The sequence below is a fragment of the Fistularia commersonii genome, chromosome 7 (genome assembly GCF_037954325.1).
Source record: "Fistularia commersonii isolate RoL2024-O1a breed Wild chromosome 7, RoL_Fcom_v1.0, whole genome shotgun sequence".
NCBI lineage: Eukaryota > Metazoa > Chordata > Actinopteri > Syngnathiformes > Fistulariidae > Fistularia > Fistularia commersonii.
The window spans coordinates 13875748-13893577 of record NC_141290.1 but is presented as its reverse complement, the minus strand read 5'-3'; the positions used below and the strand labels follow the sequence as shown (position 1 = coordinate 13893577).

The window sequence follows — 17830 nt, the reverse complement described above, 5'->3', positions numbered from 1 at the left end:
GGAAAGACTCCTATTATCTGCCCTGCATTTATGAGTCACTGGATCTGGTCTTAGGGTCTTCCTAGCTCTTATCCCTGGACCTCTGGATATTACCAAGTACAATTCCTGGGAGGTGCAATGGGTGCATCTGCACCAGGAGAGAGAAGGTTCAAGCTGTTGCTGACTGGCCCATTCCAGAGAATCTGAAAAAACTAAAATGTTTCTTGGGCTTGGCCTCATACCACTGGAGGTTTGTTCAAGGTTTTGCCTGCCGTGCTGCACCCCTCTTTCAGCTGTAACAAAAAAGGGGAGAGACTTTTTGTGGATGAAGGCGTGTAAAGAGGTGTTCTGTAGCCTCCGGCAGGCCCTGAGAGAGGCTTCGGTGCTAGCTCTACACATCCTCGTATTACCTTTTGTCTGAGATTCAGACTCGAGCGACATAGGCGTGGGAGGTGTGGTGTCTCAGGTGGGCTGAAGAGGGGAGCAGGTAGTTGTGTGCTTCCGCCTCCCATTGAATAAGCATCTGTCACTCACATGGAGCTCTTAGCAGTGATTTTGTCAGTCAGCACATGAAGTATTACGTCTGTGGTTCGAGGTTCACAGTGCGAACGGAATCTTCCACCCTACAATGGCTAATTACGTTCACGGAGCCAGAGGGACAGGTGGCCATGTCGGTGGAGGAGCTCCAGGCACACAACTGCAATGTGGGACACAGGGCTGGGGCACTGGAACATACAAATGCTGATGCTGTCTCTTGTTGACCATTTGCAGCTGAAGGGTGTTGCAACAGCGAAAAAACAAGTACAGAGAGCAAGAGGGAGCTGCAGGCTGAGGAGGAGGGAGAGGGGCCCTCCGGGTGGCAGGGGGAGGTGCCCCTTTGGCAGGGGTTGGAGGCGGTGGACACGGCGGAGTGGAGGGGTGAAGGGGCAGCAGCAGCCACAGCGGGAAGAGGTGGCAGCGTTCTCCACTTTGCTTTCGAATGGTCGACTTCTGTCCGGATGGCTTTTGCGTTCTTAGCGACTTCAAGTCTCATTCCTTGCAATTCCGTTTTAAGTGCCCTGAAGATTTATATTTATATATCTTTTTAAATATTTATATTTTTGGAGCTTTTCTGCCATTCAATTCGAAACTATGCGCACATTTTGTTTGTTCGTCTCCTTATATTATCTCTCATCAACTATTGGGTTGGTTTTCATAAATATGTAGCTGTTTTATGAAATAAAATATTATTATTCTGAACTATTACTACATGTCCTGCTCACTGCGTACAAAAATGTTTTTCTGCAAAAAATGCACAATCCATATCTTTAGGGCAGGCACTCTATTCTCCAAAGGCTCCGTCTAACGGAAATGTTTTTTTCACATGAAGGAGCATTTAGATTTGTTCTTTTAATGTTTAGGTTGCAGCCAGTTGCAGCAGTAGTACTTGACCGTTTGATTTTAAAAATAAAAGAATAAGTCTGTTCATTAAACTAGTGTCTAATACAAAAACTAATTCAAAGACTAATATATGAAATGATAACTGAAAATGTACTTGAGTCATATAGAGAGTTGTGTGCATTCTTAAATATTAAACCAAGTGAACTTGTATCAGATGACATTAGATAATCATTTGACCGAACCATGTGGCTGATGAGTGAATCTCACTGAACAGAGACCACAGAACGTCATATCTGACCTGAAAAATGGATGTTGATGTGGCAGTCGGTGTTTGGTGCTTGGCTAACAGTTCTGTGAAAAAATACAGACAAGTTAGGAACAAAAAGTGATACTCAATTTTCAATTGCACTAGATTCCTGTCTTAAGCTATGCGTCCCTGTTGAGAAAATCCAATTCCATGCTGAAAACCAGGTAATGGCCTTAAAAAAACTACAAATAGGATCTCAAAGTTATTTGCTGATTGGTTGATTGTGCCAGTTACTTAATTAGATTGTTTTCTTGGCCCTTTTCGCTTTTCAACAAAATGGTCTCAAATCAGCTTCTTCAGTTTCTATCAACAAATAATCTCTTTGTCTCTTCAATCTGATTTTAGAGCAAATCATTCCACTGAAACAGCCATTACAAAGGTGGTGGTCATTTGCTAATGGCAGACTCCGAGTCATTCACTGTCTTATTATCTTTAGACCGCTTAGTGGTTCGTGCCGCCTTTGATAGTGTGTGTCATGATTTGTTGTTGGACAACCCAGAGACCTTTTGTGTCATCTCAGGTTAAGTCCTCAAGTGTTTTTAACTCATACCTGTCTCACAATGTTCTGATTAATAATACCATCTATGAGCCCTGTGCTGTGTGGTATGGGGTTCCACAGAGTTCTATCCTGGGTCCACTGCTGTTTTCATTATACAATATACATGGTGCCACTGATACTGGCTTTGATTGTGCCAGTTATTTAATTAAATCATTCTCTTGGCTCTTCATTACAGGGAAAACTCAATCTGACTTTATCCCCACCCCACCCGGATGATTGACAATAGGCACTATCTTACCGCTGAGAACTTGTGGTCCTGTGGGGGGTGCTCTGTCTTGGGACGGCCGTCTGTCACCTTCGGGTCTGATCCCCTCAGTCCATCGGGCTGCTGCTGAAGACGTGAGGCTGCAGGGTATTGGGGGTGGGGATGAGGGGGGTGACAGATGTGTGGATGTCACAGTTAATGAACTCAAGCGCACAGCGCTGCCAGCTGTTGGGGCCGAGACGGGATATTCCAGCATGTGAAAGATTAATGGCTCGCAGTGAATCCTTGGTGATGTCAGGAAAAAGAATCTGTGTGTGAATCAGATAAGTTTGCAGTCCAGTTTTTTTCCAAGTGTCATAAACTTCATTAATTAAAGAGGAGTTGGCTTGGTGCTTTTCGTTCTCTCTGTTAATGGCACGGATTTCAGTCTGCTGCTGCCTCAGAGTTCATAGAGTGCCTCACTCATTTTGTTCCCCCGTATATATATCACTCAGACAAGGGGGTTATTAGGTCCCTCTGCCACATGACGATTTCCATCTCCAGTTTCCCAGACCTTCAGGGTGCAACTGACCCATTATACATGACTTGGTTCTCCTAAACTAACCTGAGAAACTTCCCTGGCTGTTGGCGCTGTCCCCCATGCTAGAGCTGTACACCAGTGAGTCTCTCTTGTGTGAGGACGCACTTTCCTATGAGAGGGACATAAGAAGTGTCACAGGTGTGCCTTTGAAAAAACTTTTCATACCCAAATTTACACTCACACACACACACACACACACACACACACACACACACACACACACACACTTAGATATTTATACAATTTTTTTAATCATTAAGTAATTTATGTGGAGGTTCTCAGTCATCAAGGTCATGGTGAATTCTTGTCAAAATCTTCTCATTCAAGTCCAGTTGCACACATTTAATGATTTGAGTTGAGATTATCATTTTCCTTGTTTCATTACATTTTATACATTTGAATTTCATGTAATTCTTTGGCTGATTTTTTGCAACCTTTTTAATTTAGATTTTTTTTATTTTTATTTTGTATTTATCATTTCTTGGCATGAAAATAGGTAATTGTCCATTTTTGTGTATTTCCTTGCATTCATCGAATTTCTTCATAATAGATAAGTTAAGTAGATGTCCTAATATTTTATCATCCTTAATTTCTTAATTTTGGATGATACTTACATATTCACTGATGATGTGGGGGTAATTTTTCACTTTGACTATGAACTGAGGCTTGATCATGCGTTTAAAATCCCTGCATGATCAACTATCTCTCAAGTGTTTCCGTTTTCACAGATATGCAGGTTGCTCTTGACACTACTACAGGTTTTTGCATAACAGGTTATGTGACATGAAGTATAATGTTAACACGAAGATTGAAAATTGTCTTTTACAGTGTTTTGGCTTTAGGTTTGGATATCTCAGTCGTTTACCATGGGTATTTTATATGAATTTTGTGTCTTGGCATGAAAAACCAAAAGACAATTTTTACATTATGAAAGTAAAATAATATATTAGTTTGCTACTTTCCCTTTAAAAAAACATCACAACTCCTCGATACACTTGCAATCTGTTTGGAGCATCGAGTGACCTCGGTCCGACCAGATGATTCACACCATTTGCAGCACGACTCATGTCAATGTTCCGTCTGAGTGAAGGTTAGTAAAGTTCAGTTCAAGGCTGCTGAGGAGGCAGCTGATGACTATATTATACTCTTAATGTCAAGATATCCCTCAAGCCTTTACTGGAAAGTGCTCTGGAATTATTCCACAAAAGGAATTTGTGAAACCGTAACGAGAATAAACACAAAGGCTAACTTTTAAAACATTAACAATCACGTAGCATAGTAGCACTTTACTGTGTATGCCAGCGTGTGATGTTGTGTCTCCACCCACCAGCCCAGCGTTATACTCCTCCTCAGCCTCGTTCTCATGCTCTTCCACAACGCTGGCAAAGCTGCTCGCATTGGACGAGGACCGGGACAGATCCTGCGCCTCGGGGATGGACGGGGCCCTGCAACACATCACCAAACTACACGCCTGGGTCACTTTGACCGCGTAACACTTGCCTCTATTTCTATCTGATGAATTTATCATCTTGTAGTCACAGCATTTCTCAGCGGTCAAGGAGGTGCGTCGCCATCTGCCCCACAATTCCTGGCGCATATTAGCCGTATAATGTGTGGGAGTTTTTAATGACATTTGGTAGAAATGATTAGGGTGTTCTCTGGCTTAATTAAGATGTAATAAGGCTAAGCTCTGCGCAATAGCAGAACTGACATTTTGAAATAGAACAATCCAACGCACTGGCTAAAGAACCTTTTCACTTGGACTGCTGATATTCATGCATTTGATATTAGAGGCACAGAAATAAGAGTCACCTGTTCTTGGCAGCAGGAAACTCTGGTGAGCTGTGATTGGACGAGTTGTCTGACCTGTTCTCATGAGACAGGTGACTGCTGTCTGGGTTCCTGTGGGTGCTCGGGGAAACCTCCCGGCTTCACAGCGGGTACACAATGCAGACAAATATCAAGTAGGTGTCAGAGGAAGAGTTAGGAGACGGATATTTTAAAAAGGCTAAATAGGGTCCGTAGCAAAATCAAATAAACCCAACCTAAAGTTAGAATTTAAAGCTAAAAAGCAGTTCCATGTCATTTTAATTCAAAGAATAGCTGATAAAATAAAACACTGAACTTTGACTTCTCTTTCAAAGTGTATCACTAACATCCACGTGCCCTTCTGTACAACACTACTTCATCCTCACTTCCCACGGCCCTCTGGTCACGTATCGTGTCCTCTCACCTCCTCTCTTGGACCTCCTGGATGTTCTCAATACCGATGGCGCTGCTGCGACGGGAACTGAAGGGCCCGGATTTTTTCCTAGTCGGGCTTTTCCCAGGAATGATCAATGACTGACAGTGCGTAGGGAGAGGAAAGTCAGACACACACACAGGGGACGGCGTCTCCGTTTCACAGAACAAGTTCTATACAGAACATGGCAAGTCACTTGTGGAAAATACAACTGATGACTGGATATAGTTGTGGGTAATGTGACACAATTTGCAAAATGTTTCGTAAACACATTTTCCACTGAGGCTCAGGTGTAAATGGAATTTTGGTAAATGAATAAATGTGCTGTAAAATGGTTATTTTTTTAAAACAATTATTAGAGGAAAAATACTATGTGTTCTGTTCTGTTAGTATGCAATTCTATCATTGTCCACCGGAAGTCTTCAAATGGGAAGAAGTGATCAATTCTGCACAGGGTGCTTTAGTCACATGAACTTCAAATAAAAAAAGCTTTTGGTTAAATGTTTGATTTAAATGCGAAATTGGGTTTGACACTGGATCAAGCCTTCACTTTTAGAAATATGAAGAAGGTGTACTCAATTTTCGATGGAGTCACCCTCACTTTTGTAGGTTAGTTTTGCAATTTTTTTTCCAATTTGGTTTTTAATTTACTGAAGCATGCCTGAGACTGTCACACCATAGGACAATTTTGATCTAACTCAAAATTTAAAAAAGTATACAATATAATCAAGCTTTCAAAATTCAAAGTCACCGAAATATTCAACTGCAAAGTCATGACAACAACCCTTTTTATGCAGAACACAAACTAATTTAGCCTTTTTGCAAAATTACTTCTTCTTTGTCAAAAGCTTCAAGAGTCTAGAAGTTTCTAATCCAATATAGTGTAAATTCTGAGGTTGGACTTTGGAGTTTACTTGCTCAAAGTCCAATGTCAAAATGTCTAGTACGCACTTCTGAACATCATTGCCAGTCACAATGTATAAGAACAGATGTGGGAGTCTTTAACAGCAGTCTCATTGCAATCTTGCTTTTTTCTAAGTTTGAATCAGGTTTGAGATGAATGCATGAAGACAGTGTAATCTGACAAGAGATGCAAAACACACAGCACGGAAAAAAAAACAAAATAACTGCAAAAACAAGTATCGTCTTTCAAAACTTTCTACATTGCGGGAAAAGATTGTTAGCCTTCAGAATAGAGACAGAAGAATGTTAAATAAGAAGGGAGAAATATACATGAACCTCTTCTATTGTTCCTATCCCTATGGCACTGCCTCGCCGTCCATATTTACTGGGACTTTTCCCTGGGACAAGTAATGACTGAGCCACACACAACAGGGCAGGGAAAGCAGGGGGAGAAAAGACATGATAGGTTGAAAAAGCAAGGAAAGGGGGAGGAAAAGAAAAAGAGTTCATTGTGAGATCTCATTCGCATAGCAAACAGAACTTCAACAGCAAGGTGCAAAAGAGATTTGCGAGGTGATCACAGAAGGACTTGAGAAGACATGATACTAAAGTAGCAGCGAGAAGCTTTTTTTTTTTCTTTTTCCAGCAAATGCAGATCTAGTTTGAGACACGAGGTTGCAGCAGTCAGTCAGTTCCCCCGAGGGGTACAGGTCTGTTTATCGCATCATTCGGAATAAAAAAAGAAAGCAACAAGGAAAACCTGTGACAAGGGTACAAAACCACAAAACTTTTTGACAACTTTTTTTTTTCCCCCAGACAAAAATTCAGGTCAAATCAAAATTCATTGGAAGACCAATTTCTAAAGGGGCAGACGGACTGTCTACTCTTGTCGTAATACTACCCGAGGCTGGCTTTGAATTGGACTCCAATGATGTTGATTTTAACTTTTAGGTAATCTGTGTTGTTTCGGTTATTAATAATAGACCATGATAACTGGGCACAAAATATTGGTCACCTTATTAGTATAAGACCAATTGAGTTGCCACAAAAACACACAGGTTAATTCTTTCCCACATATTAGAGGTGAGTCACCTAGCCATCCTCATGTTACAATTGGCATTGGTGCTGCAATTACATTAGATTAAATATATCAGATTGGAGAAGCTTCAGTGTCCCAAATGGGACTTTCAGTAAAAAGAAATGCATGGGATTAAAAAAAGAAACAAAAAGTGTTGAATACAATTAAGTTCATATTAGAATGAGACACAACCAGGGTCAATATTGTAGCTCCAGAGTCCAGATGTCCGAACATTCCATTATTTATAAATCATTTCTGATGTCTTTCAGGATCTAGCAAGAAAGAACTGGACTTGAAATCTAACGTCCACCCTAACGTTATATTATAATGTTATATTATAATATAACATTGTAATGTTATATTCATGCTAAAATTAGATCAAATTTAAATGGATTATATAATACAGATCAAACCAAAGGGCCAATCAAGTCAATGTATTGGAAGCTCAACAAGTTGCTGTTTTAAAATGTATATTTTCTGAATTAATTGCCAGCCAAAGGACAAAGGTTTTGAGGCTCTAGGAGATGAGAGCAGTCCTGGTTGTGTCTCGTTGGACCTCACTTGGGTGAATTTAAATACAACACTGACCAAAGAAAACAATGTATTCGCGGTAACAGCTCGTCCATGCATATTCTGCAGCCACACATGCAGGTATGCAAGGCTATGCAGAGACATTACATCATCCACAGGAGGAAATAGTCACAGCAGAAGCACATGAAGGAGGAAGGGAGTCTGGGTAGTCATACTGCTGCTAGGCTGAGCTCACTTAAAGAATACTGGAAGGGAGAATAATATCTTGAAGGGATGAAATAAGGAAATGGTTTGACCAAATTGACATCCAGGGTATTTAAATGATTAATTATGAGGTGGTTGGGATTATTTTAGGATGAGATGAAATGCTCAGAATGAATTACACTGTTAATTTGATAAACAAAGAAAGGAGTCATTTAAAGAAACATTTTGAGTTGTAAATGAATACAGACAACCCGTAAAAAGCTGTTTTGGCACAAAACGGGTTTGATGTTAGAGGTGTTTTGATGTTAAACCACTGATGAAAGTTCGGTACTACAATGTGCCAACAGGAGTAATTTCCTGGAGTGCCTTTTTTGGGAATGAAAAGGGATCACAAGTGTAAGTGTGTATGTTTGTGTGTGCGTGTAGATGTGTTTTATTCACTCTGTTGTAAATCTTGACATGTTAGGGTGGGCATCATGTGAACCAAACTGAGTTACTTACAATCCCTGGGGTTTTGGGGCTCTCTGCGAGATTGTGGGTAAAGCTGCCACTGTGACTAGTGGAGACTGTGTGTGACTTCTTGTTACTGAGGCCCATGGCGTCCATTGACTGGCTTCTGCTGCGGATGACCCGCTACAGAGAGAGATGAGGAGAATCTGTCAGAGGATCAGCTCCAATGCTGCGTGGAAATGTAATTCCCCGACTTGAAATTTCAAGACATTATTTCTGACACACACGGGGGCTGGGCGATATGGGACAAAAATCCCAATATTTAGGAGCCAGGTATATGCAATATTGCTGTATATCACAATACCTACTTTGAAAACTGTGTGTTTCAGAATACAATAGTTTTGAGTTCTTAGATTTTGCTGGTTTAAAAAGTAAATTACATACACACACATATATATGTATGTATAAATTTCAGACCCATATTTAGAGTATTGCTTCTTAAGGTTAGGGACACTTCTTGCAGATTTTGCAGACTTCTTTGCAGATTTGAGTTTTAATTTTTTTTGATTTTCGATGGCCTCTATTGAAGCAAAAATTATGTTAGGTATCACCATACTGTGGCATTAAAAGAACGAATAAATCCACAATACAGTATCTTTTATATGATGTCCGACTTTCGATCAATATATTGCTCAGCTCTGCAAGAACATGTGACAATGGGCTAATAATCCATTCAAATGAGCTCAATTGCATGAGCTGGCATATTCGTAAAGTATGTATTTGCGTGATCTATATTTTACAGAATTTGATGGCATTAACTAGAATACGGAAGTTTTTATTGATGCCTATTTAATATGTTGAATATCAGTTACTTTTAATACAACTTCAAAGTACATGTGGATAGCTCCATCTGGCAAATGCTTGTGAGTGAATGCAAAATTTGTTTTTGTGCTACTGCTTAGAAGATAGTGACGAAAACCAAATCCAATTGGAGCCAACCCACCTCCCTTTGGAATAAACGTGATGCATCTCTAAGGGTGCAGTTGGGTCGAGTAGATGCCTTTTTGCGCATGTTCACATGTGCTTCCACGTGTTACCGCACTAGTGTATGCAGGTCTGTTTTCAAACACTTAGGGGCAGTGCAGGTCAAGAGGTGGGGGCGAAAGAAACCTTGGTTCACAAGAGGTAAGGGAGACTTCGCAGTGGAAGGGTTGCTGCCACATCCACAATCTCAGAGACTGTCATAAAAAATGATGGTGGATCTGGAGTGGAGTTTTGAATTGTGGGAGGGGAAGATGAGACACTCTGTGAGCAGGGGAGAACAAGGTGGAGAGACAGCAACATGGAAGACTCTACCATACTGGACAGATGCAGACAGGAAGGAAGTAGGCAATTTGTGGAGGTGTGAAAAAGAGTAGAGGAAATACCATGTCTCTTGACAAGAAGGCAAAGATAAAAAGAAGATTCACAGACATGACTACATAGGTGTATGAGGAACTGGAGGATAAATGAATCAAGAGACAATAGAGACAGAGAAAAAGGTTGATATATTTCTCTAAAAAACAGAAAAAAAGAGGGATTAAAAACTATCCAGCGAGAAAGACAGAAGAGGGAAGCAGCTATAAAATGGTACCCGTGGGGAGACATGCAAACTGCATCATCGGCTCCCTAATGAGGGGCCATTAAATCGTACATCAGGCAAACACAATCACAGCTCCCACCGCCAAGCCTCGGCAGTGCAGGCTACGCTCCACAGCCCTAATGGTCATTGATGGAGCAGTCTCCGTCAGGGCAAAGTGTCTTTCATACACAACAGGACTCTTCCTCAGTCTCAGAATGACACCATCATCTTGAAACGCAGGGTTCAACAGTTCCAGACAACTGGGGGAAGGAAAATGCCACAGGACTGGCCCTTTGAGACACAAAGTAAATTTTCTATGCTTTGTTTTCTTATGTGTGAATACCCAGAATCCCAGCCAAGAGATGGGGGAGGGGGAGGAGGGGGAAGCATCTTAAAACTTTTCCAGCTCATTATCATTCTCTCTCATGCATGTGGAGTTGCAATTTTACAGTGCAATATGCAAAAAGAGGGAAATGGAGGTACCTTAAATGATTCAAAGAAACCTCCACCACCTCCACCACTCCCATTTTCCATCTTATCTTCATCTCCACCCAGGCCCATCATGGACTGACTGTTGATGTGTAGCTCCTCATACAAAGTCTCAAGAAGGGCTGAACGTGTGCGCTCCTGAAACATCAATATGCAGGAGTAGTAACAATAGTACATGGTGATAACAGAATTGAAAATCAAAGCAAATACACATGAGAAAATAAACAATGCTCATGTTTTTTTTCCAACCATTTTATAAGCAACCATTCCAGAGCGTTTTGTTTGCCAGGTCACCCATCAGGCTCTGGGAACAACCTGCAGGCCAACATCGATCTGACAAGTGTGGCGAGGCACATAAGGCGTAAATAGATCTTCAATCAAATTAGCCACCCGTGCCGGGAGGCCCTTCTAAGTCCATAGTACCAATTTAAAATCAATATGTACTGTAGATAAAGAGAAAGAACATTAGCTGAGGCCAGATCTGGAATTATGTGACACTGTATTCTTGATCCAGAGATAATCCCAGCATCGGGACTTTGAACTAACTGCAAGCGCTGAGGTAAGGCCATTGAGACAACAAACTAGAAGGATTTATAAACATCTAAGCAAAAAAAAGAAAAAAAAACAAAGAAAAAGAAAGAAAATAAGATAACATTTTATACACAAGAGGAAATTTGAGGTAATATAATGTGATAACCTTCAAATTAAATGTGAAGGATAAATTCAAAGACCCCATTTTTTTGCCCATTTATAATGCAAACTTGAAATGAGTCTGAGATATGATTGGAAAAGTCAAGAATTGACATTGATGCAGACAGGAAGTTGTCTTTATGAAGCCAACTTCATAAATAAATCAGGGGATATCATTGGCTGTCAATGGCATTGCACATTTACTTCTTTGAATCATCTTCAGCAAAGGCAATATATAGACTTAGGTGAAATAAGCCCCCTAAAAAAACCCTTAGGTACACTGTGACTGAAAAAATGTGAGTCCAAAATGAAAGTGATCCAAATCTGTTAATCATGTTACTTCCTGCGGTGGGTGTTCACTCCATTAGCGTTCGATTTACTTTGTGGCTGTTAGTTGAGGGGAGCTAAATACAATAAATGCCTTTTTCTTTGATATTTCATTTGATCTGGCTAAGGAAAATGAAAGCGTGCACACCAGCATAGATGTGCACAAATGTGCACAGAAGAACACTGAACACTCTAGAAGTCCACAAACTCATGTTTCAGAAAGCATTGCTATTCTCACCTCCAGCTTAGCAAACTTCTCAGCCTTGTAACAGGCGTATTCTGCATTGATGAGCTTAGTGAAGAGGAACTCATGAAATTCCAGTCCCTGAGGAAGGCAGATACACCACTGAATATAAGAATATGATCTCTGCTTGTCAAGTTATGTACTTTTGAGAGCAATGACCTTTTTAAAGATGGCAGGGTCAGGCAGAGCGGGACCAAAAAATGGTACATCATCCCTCGCTGTCACAGAAACCTTGAGGAGAAAGCAGAGCTTGGTTGTCCACAGGCTATGAATTTGCTGTTAGACATACACTGTGACACATGAGACATTTCTCTAGGGAGTTTTTAAAAGACACACAATAAAGACAGATGAAAATATAAATCCAAAATAATGTTTTAAAGATCAGTTATGGTTAGTCTTTGCCTCCTGGAGCCAACCATCTTTGTTATGCATTTCTGATTCCTAATACCTATCTGGGATCAGTATGCCGAATAAATAAGCGTCTATATATATATGTATAAAGATGACAAAATACATCTATATATATTTATGAGTCTTAAACTAAACTGACTGGGAAACCCAGGGAACCTCTCTAATGCTGTCAGTGGAATGCTTACGGTCAGATCTAACACCAGATACTTTCTACTCAGCAGTATAATAGTTCAAATATATATATATATATATATCGCATGCATAGTCACACTAAAACTGTTGTATTATAACATACAGTCATTATTTACCACACCCCCACCTCTCAATCTCCTATTCATGTGAATGTTGATCTACTGGTGTTAATAATAAGTGTGATGTCTGGTAAATTAAAATGAAAATTCATTACAGATTAATACAATGCATTTTTTGATTGGAAACAGACCTTATAGGTGACATTATCTGTGCATGCGTTTTCAACCTGCACAACCACATAAGCGTGCAGGAAGTTGGACTGGATCATATCTGGCACAAAGGGTGTGTTCTCCTCTTGGAACACGATGGCAACTATATCATTGCCTATGTGTCTCTTCCTCTGCAGCTGGATGACACAGATGAAAAAAAATTAATAACAATGGAGATATCTTGGGGAAAAAAAATCCAAAATGCAGACCTGTGACTCAGCGCTGATTTGCTCGAAGAGATTGACATGAGTAAATACAAAAACAGCAGAAGCACACGAAACAGAAAATAACTTCCTCTTTGAGACATATGGTGCTCCCATACACTAGCAACTATTACCCCATATGTCTCATCCTTTTACTTGACAACTTTGGCAGAGGACTTCACCTGCTAAACATGTAAGAAAATAAATATGGTAATTATGTATAACTTCTATGTATAGGCAACACACCTGTACGGATAAGTGAAATATAAAATATCATTGTCTGTTCATTCAACCTTCCCCTCTGCTTATTAGGAGTAATGTCAAAGTTATATTTATCTTACTGATTCTGAAGAGTGTTCTGCAGAGAGTTTTTGTAAAGTTATTTAAGTTTGTGAATTAAAAGTAAATCGGAAGAGGCCAAACTTTTTTTTTTTAAATGGGGAATCAATTTGTTGATTGACTCTTTGGGACTAGCAAAGTTCAGACTTTTTCTAACAATTAACAGAGACATTTTGGCAAAACCTGAGTACAAACAGTAATCTGTACATTGAGTTACAGTCTTACATTATGATAATTCATCAGTGTTAATAAAACCCACTCGTATGATTCAACTGAAAATCATTCTATTAGTATATACATAAGAAAAAAATAACACGGCAAAGAAGAAATTAAATCAATTTTACAAGCAGATTTTATTTCTGTTCATTGCTTTTGTTTTATTATTTTGTTTTTACTTTTTTACAACCTTATTTCCTGATCTTATTTGCCCTCTGTTTTTTTATCACTTGCTGCTTGTTCCTTGTCCCTTTTTTACAGCAGCTTTATCTGTGTTATGTTCTATTTTATGGAAAGCATTTAGTAACTTTGTTTTGAAAAGTGCTACATGGAGAAAAAAATCCCCCCAAAATTCCATGATTATATCTCTACAAAATATAAAGGATGACTACGCGACATTGCAGGTTTAACTTGGTAGTGTTGTTTGGTTCTATTGCCTTTGGTATGCTTTTTTGAAAATACATGGCAAAGCTCCAATAAAAAGCATTGTTCTAATGCCTAAATTCTCAAAAATCTGAAATAAGGTGCAATACTGGAGTTTCAAACCTCTTCTGCTCAACATTCATGGCAAATCATTTTTTTAAATTGTATGTATTACTCATTGCTATTCTCAGAGAATGCCCATTGAAGGTAGCTTTGACAAGCATTTCAACTTCTGATGGCATAAACCTGAATAGATCCGAATGCCAGCTGGGGCACAGTAACATTACTATGGATAGGGTTTATGATTTTGCAAATGGCTTTCTGTCCGAAATCCAAATTAATGAATTGGCTTTATTTTCTCATAGCCACAAAGCTTAAAGTTGCTAAAAGGACGCTCATGATGCATTCAGAGGACAGAGGGACTGCGCCAGCGCATAAAATTTTTATCCATTTATCCTCCTCCTCTGAAATATGAATCCACAGTGTCATCTTGTTGCCTTTTGGTATGAAGGCTTAGGCAGGCCCATAAATATGACAGCAAGCTACATGCAGCAGTTCTACTGTTCTACAGTTTGAAATTAATCTACTAGAAATAAAGCAATTCAGAATAAAAATGTCAAAAAAGTAACCCAATAAAAATCAAAATCCCTTGTCATCATGGAAACTGAGAAAGGAAGAAGACTATTCCACAACACGTGAATACATGATAATATATCAGAATGGGAAAAACAATAGAGAAAGTTCAAAATATCAGAATCCATTTTGAGGACAGTCTTGTGCATATTCAATCAGGATATCATATTATATCTTAGAGGTAAATGGCGCTCCCAACACTACAGGGTAGTGTTTTTTACCATCATGTCTGGAGAAGGGATAGGCTCACACATTGTCTGCTTTAGCTCCAATATTAACTCATCAGTTTCAGTTGAAAAGAGCGAGTTTATAGTTAGATGAATGTGGCTGGCTTTACCATACTGCTGCTACTGTGCCCCGTGTTGTGCACCATTCTTTGCAATTTCAGCCTTCTTCCAAGGTTAAAACCGATCCTTTTGGGAAATGTATCATTGTCTTTGCCCAATGTGCACATTAACCAAGCACATCTTTCAAGCACATCCCATATAAGCCTTATGTGGCTTATATGGGAGAATTATTTCATTCCTTATCTCAATTCTTTCTCTCTTATACGGTAGAAGGCCATGATGAAAGTATATAGGAGTTTCTCCATTTGAAAAAGACGGATTTTGTATTGCAGTCATAAGTGTCTGTCTGTATTCTGTAGCTCAGACTCAAGATGAAGAGACTCTCTCTGTAGGAAATAGAAGAAAATACTCCTCTGCATGGATCAAATCTGGAGCTAAAATATGTTACTAATGTCCTACATCTTTCTTTAATGTTGTGAAAACATGAAAATCTTTTTTTTGACAGACTTCACAATGTGCACCTCTGAGAAGTAAAGTAGAACGAGAGGAAAGTGTTCCTGATGCTTTTACCATCAGGGACTGTAAGTGTGTTGTAAAGCACTTTGAGTGGCCCAGTAGACAAGGAAAGTGAATTTAAAATTAATTTAAATGCAGTCCACTTACCATTCCATTTACTTTAATGATGCATTTATTTGAATGCTCATTAACATTAGCTATGGACCTCAGACGTTTAACGTTTAATCAGTCCTCGACTGCTCAATAAACCTGGAATAACAAACTCAATTGCACCTAAAAATATTTTCATTCATATCAAATTTTCAGATCCAATGATTCCATATTAGTGACAGAAACCTTGAAGCGTTGCATGATTGTTTATTTGCCTCATGTTTACTCTGTTTGCCAGCAAAATGGATACACTATTATATTTTGAGCTCTGTACTTATTGTCCTCTGTGAAATTAGTTGATAAAAATTATATTTATTCAACCAGGGTGATGTATTGGCACAAAATAATTTTGGTATGATATACGGCATATTTGATATCATACACTGCGCACGTACACTAAGTTCACAATTATTAGGCAAGTTGTATTTTGAGGATTGATTTTGTTGTTGTACAACTACAGTGCTCTTGGTCAATCCAATATGTTCAACCATCAAACCTGAATATTTAATCAGTAAAAGTAAAGTTTTGGCTTTCTTAAGAGAATATCAATATGTACACCATTATTAGGGAACTATTCGTGTGCAGAATTATTATCCACCTAAATAAAAAATAAAGATTTTCCCACTTGTTTATTTTACCCCTTCGTGACCAATAAAACGACCCTTATTTTTGATAACAGTCAAACTTTCCATTCATGGAGTCAATCAGTTTCTTGTTAGTTACTTTTTGTGCCGCAACTACAGCCTCCCAGACACTGTTCAGAGAGGTGTACTGTTTACTTTCACTGTAATTTTCCTCCCTAAGAAGGGCCCAGAAGTTCTCAATAGGGTTTAAGTCAGGTGCAGAAGGAGCTTTTCATCTTTAAGGCCTTTACTGGCCAGCCACGCAGTGGAGTACTTTAATGCTTATGATGGAGCGTGTCTTGCATAAAAATCAAAGTCCTCTTGAAAGATGCAGACTTTTTCCTGTACCACTGCTCAAAGAAAGTGTTTTCTAAAAATTGGCAGTAGGTCTGAGTTGATGATGAGTCCATTTTCAACCCGAAAAGGTTAAATTGGCTCATCTTTAGCAATACCTGGCCATTCCAATACCCCACCTCAACCTTGCTGGCGTCTGAGTCAAAATGGACTCTATTACTCTATTACACTATTACTCTATCACTATTTGCAAAAAAAACATTTGGTGGCTCTGTGATCACACCCCAATATCTTAAATATTTCAAGAGTGCTGCATCCCTCTGAAAGCCTTTTTAGAATATTTGACTTTTCAGAGTCAGTTAAATCCCTTTTTTCTAATAATTATGCACACTTTTATATAGGCCGTTGACCTCCTTTGGCCACACCGTCCCTTGTTACACAAATAAACATCACCTGATAGACATTCAATCCAATAAGCGTTCAAGTTTGGAGTTGGACATTATGGATAAAATTATGATATGGTCAAAGTAATCACTTGCCTAATAATTGTGCACACAGTGTAAATGCTTTTCTGTATTTTTCAACACTGTATGAATACAAACCCCTTGCTTTTTTAGTGTTGCTTCAAGATTACCAGAAAGAGAAAGCAATACAAGGAGAAGCAACAAGATCCGCAGTAGGACGGCAAAGGTCAGCTAATCTGGCCACAGGGAGATGCAGGAAATGCACCGGTAGTTCATGCATGCTCTGGCACACCATGATTGTGTGTGAGTGCCATCGCAGTAATGCTGCACTGTGTCTGTGAGCTCATCGAGCCAGCTTCAGCGACTGGTATGACAGGTGGTTTCCTGTTGTGGAACTTTAGCTACCCAAGCATGAAAAACATCTTTCAACTTAAGGCAATTGAGTGAATGATTCACACTGTGCAAGTTTAGAGCCCTCTTCTGTCTGTAACAAATTGGCCATTTTAAACCTCAGCAGCATTGCATTTGTCAGCAGGTAAAATTTTTACACTTACATTCAGGTGTAGTATTGTGCCAAATGTAATAAACATTTACAATGACTGCTGAAAAAAAAACAATGTGCAAATATATGTTTACAATAAAATGGGTGCAAAAAAAAAGGAATTTTCATCATATTTATATGAAGGCTCACAACATTTAGAAAAAAATGAACCACCCTGTGGCTATTAATGACCTGAATTTGGATGTAAACACCTGACCCATTAATTATTGCCGCTGCAGACAATTCACAACCAGATTCATTCACAAAATCCATTAGTGATGGATATTTAGAACTGACCTGGTATATAAATAGGCTCCTTTTATAATTAATCACTGGAATGTCACTGTACCTGCTGCGAATCTCCCTCTGTATAAGGCAGCTTGGTAGACACATGGAACATGATCTCTTTATTATGGAAACTTGTGTAAACAGATTCCGTCCCCGTCTGCCCGTGTGTGACGTCCAGCCCTCCCCGAAACC

At 39.3% G+C, this 17830-nt stretch overlaps 1 protein-coding gene across 4 annotated transcripts in view; it reads right to left on the bottom strand.

The window, feature by feature from the left end:
- Nucleotides 1–17830, bottom strand: part of rap1gapb (RAP1 GTPase activating protein b) — an 88415-nt gene that overhangs the window by 4020 nt on the left and 66565 nt on the right. For 3 of the 4 annotated variants that reach the window (XM_086149932.1, XM_086149933.1, XM_086149936.1), the window contains 13 exons: nucleotides 17700–17829; nucleotides 12643–12798; nucleotides 11949–12020; nucleotides 11784–11870; nucleotides 10523–10666; nucleotides 8470–8601; nucleotides 6492–6569; nucleotides 5244–5353; nucleotides 4823–4939; nucleotides 4338–4473; nucleotides 3035–3119; nucleotides 2464–2570; nucleotides 1658–1710 (listed from right to left, as the gene is read on the bottom strand). In XM_086149932.1, the coding sequence (XP_086006058.1) occupies nucleotides 1702–1710; nucleotides 2464–2570; nucleotides 3035–3119; nucleotides 4338–4473; nucleotides 4823–4939; nucleotides 5244–5353; nucleotides 6492–6569; nucleotides 8470–8601; nucleotides 10523–10666; nucleotides 11784–11870; nucleotides 11949–12020; nucleotides 12643–12798; nucleotides 17700–17829 (1363 nt within the window). In that variant the 3' untranslated portion in view covers nucleotides 1658–1701. The remainder of the gene's footprint in view (nucleotides 1–1657; nucleotides 1711–2463; nucleotides 2571–3034; nucleotides 3120–4337; nucleotides 4474–4822; nucleotides 4940–5243; nucleotides 5354–6491; nucleotides 6570–8469; nucleotides 8602–10522; nucleotides 10667–11783; nucleotides 11871–11948; nucleotides 12021–12642; nucleotides 12799–17699; nucleotide 17830) is intronic. The other variant, XM_086149935.1, reaches the window with a different exon arrangement.